Source organism: Zootoca vivipara, chromosome 1 (assembly GCF_965207765.1).
Source record: "Zootoca vivipara chromosome 1, rZooViv2.hap1.1, whole genome shotgun sequence".
Classification (NCBI taxonomy): Eukaryota; Metazoa; Chordata; class Lepidosauria; order Squamata; family Lacertidae; genus Zootoca; species Zootoca vivipara.
Genome location: NC_142582.1, coordinates 62,199,460 through 62,213,674, shown reverse-complemented (window position 1 = coordinate 62,213,674; position 14,215 = coordinate 62,199,460). Strand labels below are relative to the sequence as shown.

The following is a 14,215-nucleotide window of genomic DNA, read 5'->3' as shown; positions in this document are numbered from 1 at the left end:
AGGCCTCCACCCACATTTTAAGCCAGAATAAGGGTGGTAATAAAAATGTGGGTGCAGTTCACAGTCCATGTGCCACTTGTGTATTTTGTGTTCAGGTGTTCACATTAAAATACAAAAAGGCCCATAGAAACTGGCCTTAGCATATTTGGATTAGGCTCTTGGGGCAAAATAATTTCACACCCTGCATTCACCCTCACTGTTGTTCACATTGGAGAGGGGGATGAGAGTAATATTGCCAAAGGAAGTGCTAAAGGAAGGTCAAGCAGAATTGTTCTGCCACTGCACCTATCAGCAAAGGATTTTCTGATAGGGCTACAGCTGGGATAGCAATATTCTTAGATACCCATTTAAAATCTCTAGAACTGGTGTGTATATTATGTGCGTTCTCATCCTCCTCTCATGGAACCCATTAAAAGCACAGGTTTTGCTGGCCAGTGTTTGAAAATAGGTGCAAATGTTATACAATATGCAACTCTGCTTTAGAATAACAATAACAATAAAAACCCCAAGTGAACTATTTATCAGTTTTTCAAGTTTCATCATCCTTGGGTGGATCTTGGAGACAGCAGTCCACCTTCTTAGAGTAAAGAAGAAAAATTACATGACAGAGTCCTTTCTGGACAGTGTCATTTGAGACTGTAGTTCTGGTGGGATGGAGGTGAGGATTACATTTTTAAAAAATCATGAAAAACAACCCCTGCTTGTAGAACTAGTACCTCAGGGTGGGGTAGGGGTGTTATAACCTACATTAGGTTAGTTTTATATATTAGTTTTCTAGTTGAAGGGAGGTTCTTTTTCTCATGAGAGAGCATTCAAGGTTGTGACATACACCTGAAATCTAAAGTACTACAATTCCAGAAGAACTCTATCTCATGATTTTTCTACATGCACAGAGTAGCCCTTGGTGGATAATGCCACTATTAGGAGTGAAATGCCACTTTTTCAGGTTCCTGAAAACAAACACCTTCATTCAGGCCTTCAAATAAGCACATTTATTTACAAATACAATTTACAATGCAATCCTAAACATGCCTACTCATCAGTAAGTCCCATTGAGTTCAACAGCACCAGTTGCCAGGAAAATGGGCATAGGATTGCAGCTTTAGTCAACTAACAAGTTAATTAACAGACAGCTAATTGATTAAGACATCATATGTAAGCTATAGAAATGTCACAGTAACTATCAGCACACTTGGCAGCAGAGAAAGAAGCTCACTGCTATTACTGAGGCATTTTGCCAAGATGCGATGGAGAAAGCATTCACCACCTGTTGGGTTACCTGCAGGATGCTCTGGATCTGTGGGAAGTTTAGGACCTGCTTATTGATTTAGAAAGCTATCAGTCTGACACCTGTGGGCTACCATCCAGCAACTAGTTCAGGTTACTTCAGACATTATTGCCAAATTCCTACACTGAAAGCGTTTCTATGTGAGAATCTATGTAAGAACACTTGTGGGTGCATCATAAAACGTTGCAATCTTAAGTGTATGCACACCAAATACCATGACTAATCCATGTGTCCTATGATACAATTTACACACAGGTTGCTTGGTAATTGTGTGTGTGTGTATAGACATTGTGTGTGTGTGTGTATAGACATGTGCAGCAGTTCTTAAATCCAGATAAAAACCCCTTTGATCTGAAAATGGGTTATGCAGGCTTTGCTGACCACAAAAGAATGAAAGTTAGCTATAAGTTGCAAAACTCAATTCATGTTTTTTTTAAATGAAGTGAAATGTAGATGAATAACAAAGTTTATAATACTGGGTAAGGGGCATACAATACATTACTACTGTTTCACTCTGTAGTAAAGGGCGGTGGCAGCTGTTCACATATTATGAAAATTATCTTTTTTTAAAAAAGGGGGGGGGAGCCCAATGATTCAATTAACTACCCTCCCTACCTTACTTCTTATTCTGAATGTGTTTGTGTGAGAAAGAACCTTTCGGGCTTCCTTTGACATTGACTCTGCCCTAGTTTCTCTTTGATAAAACATTGAAAACAAACATCTCTGCCAAAAACATTAATAGTAAAAACAATGGAAAGTAAACATTGAAGGGATTATACACTTTTAAGCCAACATGAAAAATGCTCCAATATTAGCAAAAGTTAAATCCTGAAGGGAAGAAAAGTAATCTAACACATGTGATGTTGCATATTCTCTACAAATATGTACCCTTGTAATTCTGGGACCAAAACTGACAACAAAACAAGATTCGTGAGAGAAAATAGCTTTTTCAGGCACACTGTAATATCCCTCTGTTCAGAAGAATATTTAATCCACTTGGATCATGTGCTTGGATTTTCTTAGATCATGCTGAGATAACAACATTCTGCTGTGTCTTGGCACCATAAAACCTCTTGCTTATGAAAATAAAAGAAATATATAGTCTCACAGGGAGAATACGTGTTTGAATTTACTTTTTCTATAGTTTAAATATTGAACTCTCAAAACAATTTTTACACAAATATGCCTCTTTCTCTTTATGAGTCATGGCCAAAACTCTCTTACACCAATATTTTAAACATGCCAAGTGTACATATACCCTGGCCTACAGCATGATGATCCAGTCACAGGCTTGGTTCCAACTTTAGCTGGTGTTGAAAAACAGCCAGCGCAAAACTGAAAGGCAAAACCCTACCAGCACTGCCACCTAATGGCAGAAAATTAATCCTGCAGCTAAAATCTTTCAGAAATAAAATTGTTTAACTGTGTATTGTGCTCTGAAAGTCATTCAAACTGGCCATTACAATAACTATGTAACCAGAAACAATGCCCAAGCTTGCTTTTTTCCTCCTTCCATTTTCCTTTTGTGTTGTGCCTTTTAGCTTTAGATTTGAAATCCCTCCTCAAAAGCCAACTTTTCTTTGAAGCATTTCATAAGGCTGTGAAAGGTTGTTTTCTGCTGCTCCAGAGAAGCGGACACGGAGCAATGGATTCAAGCTACAAGAAAGAAGATTCCACCTAAACATCAGGAAGAAATTCCTGACAGTAAGAGCTGTTCGACAGTGGAATTTGCTGCCAAGGAGTGTGGTGGAGTCTCCTTCTTTGGAGGTCTTTAAGCGGAGGCTTGACAGCCATCTGTCAAGAATGCTTTGATGGTGTTTCCTGCTTGGCAGGGGGTTGGACTGGATGGCCCTTGTGGTCTCTTCCAACTCTATGATTCTATGATTCTATAAAAGCCCTTTACAGTGGTACCTTGGTTTACGAACTTAATCCATTCCGGAAGTCCGTTCTTAAACCAAAGCATTCTTAAACCAAGGCGTGCTTTCCCATAGCAGTGGGGGACTCAATTTACAAATGGAACACACCTCAACAGAAGCGGAACATGTTCTGCTTCCAAGGCAAAGTTCACAAACCAAAACACCTACTTCCAGGTTTGCAGCATTCTTAATCCAAGTTGTTCATAAACTAAGCTGTTCTTAAACCAAGGTACCACTGTAGTTATTTATTAGATGTGTGTTGCAACACTTGTGTTCAAGGCAGTTAACTGTAAAATATGAAATAAAATACAAAACAATACTCAAACAGGTAGATAAAACACAAGCACAATCAATAAATAGGACAGATGACTGAATGAACTGCTACAATTTACAGTGGCGAAGACAGAGAGACCCATGCTCTACGAAATGTGAATGCATATCCTCTCATTTCCCCCCTGCCTACATTTCCTTTCCCTTCTTCTGGTATCTCCAGTGTCAATTTTTTAGACGGTACGCATCTTCAGGCAGGATCCTGTCCTCTTACATTCTGTAAAGCGCCATGTGCATGCATAGCCCTATAAAGCAATAATGGCCACAATGACATTAATAGCCAGTCCTTTGACACTTCGGAAACAACTTTTATAAGTTCTTTAAAAAACAAAACCCCTGGAGGGCATGAGGCTGGGGACGGCTGGTTTAGGAGCTTGCCAAATATTGCCTGTATGTTTTAAATTGTTTTTAATATTGTTTTAAAAGTTGTAACTTGCCCTGGGACCTTACAGCGAAGGGCAGGTAATAAATAAATAAACTCTCGAACCCTATGTAGAAGTTTGCTGATCTGTTTCCTCATGAAAATTGTACTGGTTTTTCCTCAACCACTGCAAGTAGCTGTTCATGACCAGCTCCATTAATTATTGTGTGTGTGTGTGTGTGTGTGTGTGTGTGTGTGTGTGTGTGACAAAGAAAAAAGAAAGAAAAGAAAACCAATATTGTTCAAGCATAGTGAACTGTGCCTGAAAGACATAAAGACTGTGCCCGCCTCCACTCCCCAATTATAAATATGAACATGAACTCTGAAAGCTGACTCGCTGGAAAATGAAGGCTAAGGTTTTGCCAACATTAACTATTAATGCACGTATAATAGGGAATTCCCAACACACAAAACAACTGCAGGATTAATTGTTCAAAGAATGGCAAGTCGAATTAAATATAAATGCTGGCTTGCCCACCCCAATAAATTAAGTCAGGTAATGCAATGCCAGTTAACTCCTACCAAAGTGCTGGTAAGAAATAGAGGAGGGCAAGGGCTGCTTATGATGCTATTAAGAGGCATTCCATGAACTTGATACAATTTACCTTAAGAGGAGGCAGTGGCTCCATGGCACGCTCTTTTCTGTCTAAATGCAAAGATGCAGAATCAGGGGACAATTAGCATGACTGTATTGGGAAGGATCAGTGTGCATATTCAGAAATTGTGGGGGTTTTTTGGGGGGGGGGAGTACAAAAAACACTACCATAAATTAATACCAAAAACAAGAGAGGCCTGGCATGTACACATTAATGAAAGTCACATTTTCAAAGTAATTCAACAGCAAGCAGACACAAGCATTGTTCCTAAGATTATATATAAAAAGCAAATATCCATTGGCATACCATCCAAAATAATGTTCCTGTGGCAAGAGCTGCATACTGATCAATCGTGGAAAGCACACTGAATATAAGGCAGACCAGCACTATGAGGAAACTGTAAAAAAGAGAAACAAGAAAAATTAAAATCACTACAGTATTTCATTAGAAAGCTAGTACTTAAGGCATAAAACTAAACAGCAAGCACATTTTTGTAAAAAGGCTATCCATACTCCAATATTGAATTGTCCATGAATGGGGAGGGAATGGGAAAGAGGTCTGTAGTTGCTCATTTGTTACAGGGAAGAAAATAAGAGTTTGGAGAGGAGTAGAGGCTACTTTTGTTGAACTAGAGAGCAGTGCAGAGTTTGGACATAATCTCATAATCCGTAAGAAATAAAAAGGTAAAGGGACCCCTGACCATTAGGTCCAGTTGTGACCGACTCTGGGGTTGCAATGCTCATCTTGCGTTATTGGCCGAGGGAGCTGGCGTACAGCTTCCAAGTCATGTGGCCAGCATGACAAAGCCGCTTCTGGCGAACCAGAGCAGCACACAGAAACGCCGTTTACTGTAGCGGTCCCTATTTATCTACTTGCACTTGACGTGCTTTCAAACTGCTAGGTTGGCAGGAGCTGGGACCGAGCAATGGGAGCTCACCCGTCACAGGGATTCAAACCGCCGACCTTCTGATCAGAAAGCCCTAGGCTCTGCGAATTAACCCACAGTTGATGCTATGTCAAAGCCTGACCTACAATTTTTCATTCCCCCCCCCCTCCAAGAAAGAAGCTTCTACTTCTTAAAGGTAAAGGTAAAGGGACCCCTGACCATTAGGTCCAGTCGTGACCGACTCTGGGGTTGCGCACTCATCTCGCATGATTGGCCGAGGGAGCCGGCGTACAGCTTCCAGGTCATGTGGCCAGCATGACAAAGTCGCTTCTGGCAAACCAGAGCAACACATGGAAACGCCGTTTACCTTCCTGCTGTAGCGGTTCCTATTTATCTACTTGCATTTTGACGTGCTTTCGAACTGCTAGGTTGGCAGGAGCTGGGACCAAGCAACGGGAGCTCACCCCATCACAGGGATTCGAACCGCCGACCTTCTGATCAGCAAGCCCTAGGCTCAGTGGTTTAACCACAGCGCCACCTGGGTCCCTCTACTACTTCTTACTGGGGGCCTTACTCGGGGCACCTGAAATTTTCTTTAGAATTTCTGTAGAGCTGTAGTAAGCTCACCTTACTGTTGTCAGACTGAAGAAATTTTTCCCCACCCCTGCTGTAAACATTTTTGTAGCAGCCTGCAGCCTATCTGGTTGCCTGCACCAGATCCTGATCTGAAAAACCTCTATGGGAGGAGTTACTTCCTGATGCTTTCATCCTGGTCCTGGGCTTAGCAGGAAGACTGCAGAGTGCAGAGCACTGGTGAGATGGTTTGTGGTATGAAAGAAAGGACACTCACAAACACCCCTCAGCCACCTCAAAAGTAAGGTAAGTGCAACAACAATAAAAAACCTCTACACGCCACCCATGAGAATTTCATATTGGCTGGCTTTCTACAAAATTGAAGGACAGAGCGGGGACTAGGGACCATGTTTTAAGCTTTTGCAACAGCAGTTGCAAGACTTTAAAATGTTAAAAATGATTTCATGTACTGGTATTTTGTTTTCATCAATGTCCACACAAATACAAATTCATCTTGCAGCACTTCTCCCACCCGACCTTAGCAAACCCTTTGCATAGCTGAGATGCAGGTAACACACAGGCTGTGCAGTAGCAGCAGTTGACATGCTATTGCCAATTCAACCAGCTGCAACAGCTCCTCTCTGGGAGCCATAAGCCCACCACCACTGGGCCAACATTAAGCTACTGTTTCTGCTCATGAGACACAGCTGCATGACCGACCATGTAGCAAACAGCCATGGTTGAGGGCTGCTACCTGTGCAATGTAAAAACAGAAAATCCCACTATTTCATGCAGTAGGTTTGTGGTAAATTAAGACTTAGCATTTAAATAGTCATCACATTCAATCAGTGTGTGCTCATTATGCCCCAATTCTGCCATCTTTCTGCTATTATTTGTGCAGAATAAAATAATTACTGTGCATGTCAAAAAGTAGATATCCTTTTCCCCCAATTCTGAACTGGATTTCCTGAAACAGCTCTGAACAATGCAATAATATTTGTACTTTTAAAGAAAACAAGACGCAAAAACAGGATACTTGTGTGTGTGTGTGCGCGCGCGCACACGCGTACCAGAAAAAACTGAAATTATTCATTTGAAACATGCAGCCCCCATATTCTCATATTATTTAATTGTATCACCTCAGCTATTTGACAGTAAGGTTTTTTCCAAAGCCATCTCCCCCAGAGAACAATTGTTTTCCAGTTACATGTTTTTATAATTGTGTTCCACATTGTTAGACGTCCTTCTGCATGCAATAGTGTCTTCTACTTACAAAAGGAGCATTTTACACTTTTTGCTAGAGTGCTCAATATGAAAGTGAAACTAAAACTAGAAGTATTCTTCCGCTTCCATAAGTTTGTAAAAAACTATTGCAAAATGGAAGAATGAGGACAGCAATGGAACGTACATATTTCAGCACTACATAAACTCTTGCACAAGTTCGCATTTACAAAAAAAGCACTAGCAGCTCTTTTCCTTCCTCTAATGGCTTTTTGGATCCTGTTTAATGCATATTAATTTTAAAGATTTCTAAACAAAGAGGACATTGATTTGCTTAAAAGTGCAAACATGCATCCATGTTGTTGTTGTTGTTTAGTCGTATCCGACTCTTCATGACCCCATGGACCAGAGCATGCCAGGCACTCCTGTTTTCCACTGCCTCAGACTCATGTTACAACACCAAATAAAACAAAAATGAAGGTGTCTAGAAAGCAACATTTATGGATCATAACACAAATAAAATGGCCAGCATCAATAATTGCTTTCACGTCAAGGTAAAACCACATCCCACATCCCAGATATCTGAATTTGGTTGTTGTTGCTCCTCCTCCTCCTCCTCCTCAAGAAAGTGGGCTATGAAGACCCTTTATGAATTCAACAGCTGATATAGCAGCTATTAACTGTTGAGCCAAGTAGGAAACTGACCACCAGATGGCAACATCTCAAAGCCTATGACAACTTTTTCCATCAATCAAAATAATATAGAAACACACTTTTTTTGCCAGTTGACACATTTCTAATGGCCATCTACTCCAGCCCTAGAAAAGAAAGATCCAATAACTATTATTAACCTAATGGAAACAAATTATCCTGTATTGCTTCCAAAAGGAGAGTCCAGATCTTAATTTTTCTATCACCCAATTGACATTTGGTGACCAATAATTTAGACATCCAAGAATGATGTGTTCCCAAAATTAGAAAATATATCTGCAGCACATAATTTAAATGAACAGCCACATATCTATGAGCCAAATCCAATATCACACCAAGCACACTGATGTTAAAGAAGGTTTGGGAAAGAAGCAACTTTGTTTCAAAACTTTCTTTATAAACAGAGGCAACTTGGAAACTGAAGTACACAAATGCTTAAAAAGTTGTAATCTCTTTATTTTATGGACAAGAGCTACAGGAAGTCAGAGGATTCACTCACACACAGCCTTCAGCTGCAGTACCCAGAATATACAATGAATTGTTTTGCATGTCTTCTGGATCCATATTGCAATTTTGTTGAGCTACATATATTTTTATAGATATAAAAGACATAATTATGTCTGTTCAATGAGACACTTTCTCATGTATCTCTGTTGTAAAATTAGAAATTGATTGGCATTTTTAAAACACTTGCAGCACCCTGCAACCTGCTCTGCGTGTAAAGCTGCCAGAATGTATATTACTTGTGTGATACACTTTTTGATCAATCGGGCTCAGCTCTCTATCCCTCCCATAAACCTTAAAATGTCCAGCATATCCCACTTTGCTAATGCATTTATCATTTTTCCCTATTTTACACAACAACACACACACCTCATCTGGGGTCCATTTCAGTACTGTAGTTCCAAAAACATCTGCATACAGAATTGCCCAGAAAGAGTGCTTCATGATTAGCTTTTGCGTGATTTATAAAACCTAACGATCTAACTGTTGCTGGTTAATTGCCTTTAAAGACCAAACATGGTCAGAGATCAAGGTATCTGTAGGAATGCCTGTTCCCACATAAATTTGCCTGTGTGTAGTAGGGGTTTTATATGTCAATAACATAAGCTTAAACATGGCCCAGTAGTACAGTATATTGGTAGCCAGTGTAATTGCTTTAAAAAGTGTCACATGTTGGTGACATGTCACTCCACAAAGCAGCTTAGCAGCCACATTTTGTACCAGCTACAACCTCCAGACCAATATTAAGGGAAGCCCCACACAGAATGTATTGCAGAGGTTGAGCCTTAAGGTTATCTACTGTGATCAGGTTATCCAGGACCAGGAAAAGTCATACCTGGTGTACCAGCCAAAGCTGGCTTAAAGGCACTCCTAGCCACCAAGAACACTTGGCCCTCCGGGGGCAACAATGGACCAAGGAACACCCCAAGCTATGTTACCTGATCCTTCAAAGGGAGTGTAACCCTCTCCAGAACAGGGAATTGACAAGATTCCCTGACTTGAAAAGCACTCACATTCAAGGCTTCCATCTCGCTGGGATTCAGCTTCTGTTCATTAGCCTTCATTCAGTCCATTACTGTGCCCAGGCATTGGTTCAGGACAGGTATAAACACAAGCAACATTTTTAGAGCTACCCAGAAAGTTATCTTACAGCATTTAAGATCAAAATTGGGTATCTATTCTGCCTCTGTTTTGGAACCCACATTTCACAGAGAAACCTCCCTAATTACTCTGCCAGAGCAGCAGACAAGAATCAGTTGCCTCACGGGGCATTTGTGCTTTACATACCCCACCCCAGCTTCAGCATCCAACTTCAACAACAGAAACCAGGAGCACTCGGGGCTCCCCTCCTCACCACTCTCCCAGCCTTATCATCAGTTGTACCCCACTCACCCAAATGATTGCCAATGTGATCATCAATGCACTGGAGACTATTTTAAAATCCTATGTGCCAGTTCTGGGGCTGGGGTAATGTTGTGTCATCAGTGGGGGCATGGCACTGAATTGTAGGAGTACATGCTTAATGCGCTCTTCTCCTGAGCCTCCCCATCCTGCCCCAAAGTCTGCCCTGTTTTAGCTGTTCCACCATGCATTCCACAGAGGTATCTGTCATAGCAGTGGTGTTTCTTGTACAGTATTCTGTTGGCATAGCAAGGTCCAATTTGATATCCCTTTTCCTCCAGTATGGGAATGTGCCCTGAATGTTTTACTGTATCCTAAATGTTTTCTCTGAAGTAGTTTTCTATATTATATCCCCACCCCACATAAAAATGACTTCTTGTGAACAAGAGACAACCAGTAAATGAAAAGGGTAGCACCAATAAAAGTGAAACACACACACACTGCAACAAAAAGCACACAATATTTGGTTGATTTTTTTAATTAAAAAAAAACACCTGCTATTTTAAAAAGAGATAGGGAGCAGTGTGCGTAAGTAATCCAAGGCTGTGTTACTAGTAAAACGGGTTTATCAGAAGTGACACAATGCAGCTGATTTCAGGGCTCCAGCAAACCATTATTCTACTTTGTGCTGCATTTCATTGTACAATTATTTCAAAGCAAGTGAGGTCAAAAGTGCTTTCTTACTTGAACATTTAATTATCTTGACGGCTATTTGTAAACAGCTGTTCAAAATGCCAACATTATATAGTGGTGGTTTAAGTAAAATATCCCCCAGATCTTTCCTTGCACAGAAGGGTATTATCTCTATTAGAACATTAAGCAGAGGCCACAGCCCAGAGATTATAACTCCTGCACCACCTCTGAGAGGCTGCATATTTCTGGAGTTTTTCTAGATTTATGGCCAATGCACATTTGAACATCACACAAATCAAGAGGGTGGATGTTATGTCCAGCAAGAACATGCAGCTGCAAGATCTGCAGACCAAGCAGTTAACTTGAGGATCACGTTGTTTAAAAGTTGAGAGGATGGGCACACATTTCTCCAGCTTGGTTTCTCCCCATGCAATAGATGAAAATAGAGTACGCAATACTTGCTCCTAGCATATTTGTGGCAGATAATAAGTACTCAGAAAGTGATTTATTTAAAAATGCTTCTTTGCATCTGTGAACACCTTTGGTCAAGGCTGCATTAATCAATTGCTGACAAATGTAAGCAAACTTTTAGGTTTTTGAAGACATTTTATTTATGTATAAGATTCTCCATTCTCCTGTGGATTCAAAATATTGCTTGTGTCCATTCAAATACCAGCTGAAGGGCACTTGAAGGATTCTTGAAATGAAAAATGTACCCATATGAAATTGCTATTTAGTAGTACAGGCAGAAGAGCAAACGGTATTGCTTTGGCATATATATAAAACAAGGTAATATCTGTCACTCTGCTTCATAATATACACAGTGACATATTGTCCAACTTCAATATGGGTGATTATGTCAGGGAACAAACATCAGTTTCTGGACCCAATGCTACTAGACAGCAGTGCACAACAGTGTGAGTGCCTACACTAGGAGAATACTTGTGAAAGCCTAATATTCATTCTGCTCTGTATCCAACAACATACTGAGAACCTGCTTAATGTCTGCAAAGTGCTGCATGGTCCTCTGGTGAAAAACAAAAGCTAAGCTGTGGTGTCTTTATGACATCACTTACAAATGCGGGTCAAGTACTATTCTCCAATTTCTGGACAGAGAGTACAGCCTTGTCTGGGGTTCATTCATATTGCATGGTGCATAAGCAGCATCTTAAGACACCAGAGCAGTTCAGCTGCTAATCAATTAAAAAGGTAGGTACAGTTAAGTCTTTTTTCCACATTTTATAAAGTGCCATACATATATGCAACACTGTTTTAAAATGCGGAATAGAGAATAGCGCTGAAGCAAAACACTTCACAAAAGTTATTTTCCACAGGCTGACCCTACACAATTTGCCAGCGTGTTTTATTATAACAACTCCCTCTTCTCCCTTTTACTTCTACTAAAAGGCAAAAATGGCACAAAGGTTTAAGCAGTCACAGAAAGAAGTGAACTTCGCTAAATGCAGGCTGGACAATGGCAGCACATTCAAACCTGATTATCTCTTACAACAAGAGCTAAGTCTGAACACAAAAGGCAACTTAACTGCCCACACATGATGGCCAAATTCAGCCTATACTAAAAGTCTGAAATAATAAGAAACTTCTAGTGTCATTCTGCTACAGAAAACTTGCACCTGTGCAAACAAATTCTACTCTTTTTCTCCCAGGATACATGTAGAGGAGGAGAAAACCAACATATTGAGCAATTGCCAAATGGAAAGCTATTATGGTGGGGAAGCGAAGAAGGGAGGAAGCTAACAAAGGAATCAAAAGAGAACATAATTTGGTGATGGGGCTTCAAGGAACTGTTGCGAACCTAAAATGCATTTTCACAGAATTGGGAGTTTCTGAGGGGGAGAGAGGGGAGCGGTGGTGCTGAACTTGTTCCCTGTTAGGGGGTTGGACTGGATGGCCCTTGTGGTCTCTTCCAACTCTATAATTCTATGATTCTATGTTAGCCACGTTCCTGCTCAAAGTCATATATCAGCTACTTTTCATCCCACAGCGGATAGTGAATGCTGCGACATCTGCCTGAGTATTAAATATTGTACCTTCACCTAGGGCCAGCCCAAGATATTTTGCTGCTTGAGGCAAAACAGAAAATGATGTCCCTCTGCCACCAATACCACCTGAGGCAATTAGAGGCAGCCCAGGGAAGCCCTGGCACACTGAAGGTGGCATGGGAGAAAAAAGGCCAGAGAGGAGTAGGTGGGGGAGCAGTGGCAGTGGTGGCAGCCTCACTCTTCCTAGGCAGCGGCAAGCAGTGTGCTCCTCATGGGCCTTCTGAGAAGTGGAGGAGGAAGAAGCAGCAAGTCTCAGCTAGCGGGCAAGCAGGTGTCTCCAAGGTGGTGGTGGCTCCTATCCATAGCCAAAGGAGGAGGAGCGAAGGCATGCAACTGCCTCAGTGGGGCTAATGGGCCATCCGGACCTCCCTTCACCTGTGCTCTACCTGCTAGTTTGTAAATAAATGCTAATACAGTATTATGAAATAGCAGTAAGCCTCCAGTGACCTCATTCCAAGGGAAACCAAACCCAGATAAGTGCTGCTCCTCTGGAGCATCACACAGAGAATTGGGGTGCACCTACTTAACAATACAGAGACATCAACAAACCAATTACACTGGCATTCGTTTCTGAAACAATACTAGAATACGCATCTGTGCATGTGGTAAATTAGTGCTCGGTAGCAATCATGGGCTGGATGTGGGCCAATAAACTGAAGCTTAATCCAAACAAGGCTGAGATGCTGTTCTTGGGTAGTTCCTCTGACCAGCTGAGTGGTGTGCAGCCTACTGTAGATGGAGCCACACTCCCTCTGAAGGAGAAGGTTCATAGCTAGGGGGTTCTTCCGGATCCGTTGCTGTCACTTGAGGTGCAGGTCATCTCAGTGGTGCAAAGTACATCAGCATAGGTTATGGCACAACTACAACCCTCTCTGGACAGGGTTAACTTGACTACAGTCATCTATGCTTTGGTAACCTCAACATTGAACTATTGCAATGCACTTTACACTGGGCTGCCTTTGATAACTGTTCAGAAGCTTCAATTAGTACAGAATGTAGATGTGCAACTGCTGACAGGTTCAAAGTGAACATGCCACTTAACACCATTTCTGTTGCAACTACGCTCCCTGCCTGTATGCTTCTTAGCCCAATTCAAAGTGATGGTTTTCCCTTACAGCTCAGGACCTCAACATCTTCTAGAATGCCTCCCCTGATATGAATATACCCAGACCCTTAGAGCTTCTTCTGGGGCTCTTTTCCAGATTTCCAGCTCAAAGGGGGGCTCAGAGGGTGGTGACAATGGAGAGTGAGGTCCCCACTCTCAAGGTCTGCCTGGTGCCTTCATTGACATCTTTCATTAACAATCTTAGGATTTTCCCCATGCTTTTGATAGACCAAGATCATGCTCTTTTGTCATTGCTGTGCTGCCAGAGCTTCCAGTGGCTGTAACGGGGCTTGTTTTGTTCTATTTTTCTGATATAATTTATTTATATTCATGTTCTGAATGTGTTGTAAGTCACTTGGAGACCTTTGGGTAACAAGTGACTAAAAGTCAAATAAAGAAACAAATAAATAATAGCAGCTGTCAACCTGAAGATGACTTTTCTGCACCATCAGGTCAATGACTGTGTTTTATGGTCAATGTAATGTGCTATGCAGGTTGCTGTTTTTAATAACAAATGTGGAACATCTTCTCTCTCTCTCTCTCTCTCTCTCTCTCTCTCTCTCTCTC

The 14,215-nt window shown here is 41.3% G+C and overlaps 1 protein-coding gene across 2 annotated transcripts in view; it reads right to left on the bottom strand.

Annotated features, from left to right (window-relative positions):
- KCNQ1 (potassium voltage-gated channel subfamily Q member 1) overlaps positions 1 to 14,215 on the bottom strand; it is a 293,005-nt gene that overhangs the window by 241,493 nt on the left and 37,297 nt on the right. For both annotated transcript variants that reach the window (XM_035120964.3, XM_035120972.3), the window contains exon 2: positions 4,858 to 4,948. In XM_035120964.3, coding sequence (XP_034976855.1) covers positions 4,858 to 4,948 — 91 coding nt within the window. The remainder of the gene's footprint in view (positions 1 to 4,857; positions 4,949 to 14,215) is intronic.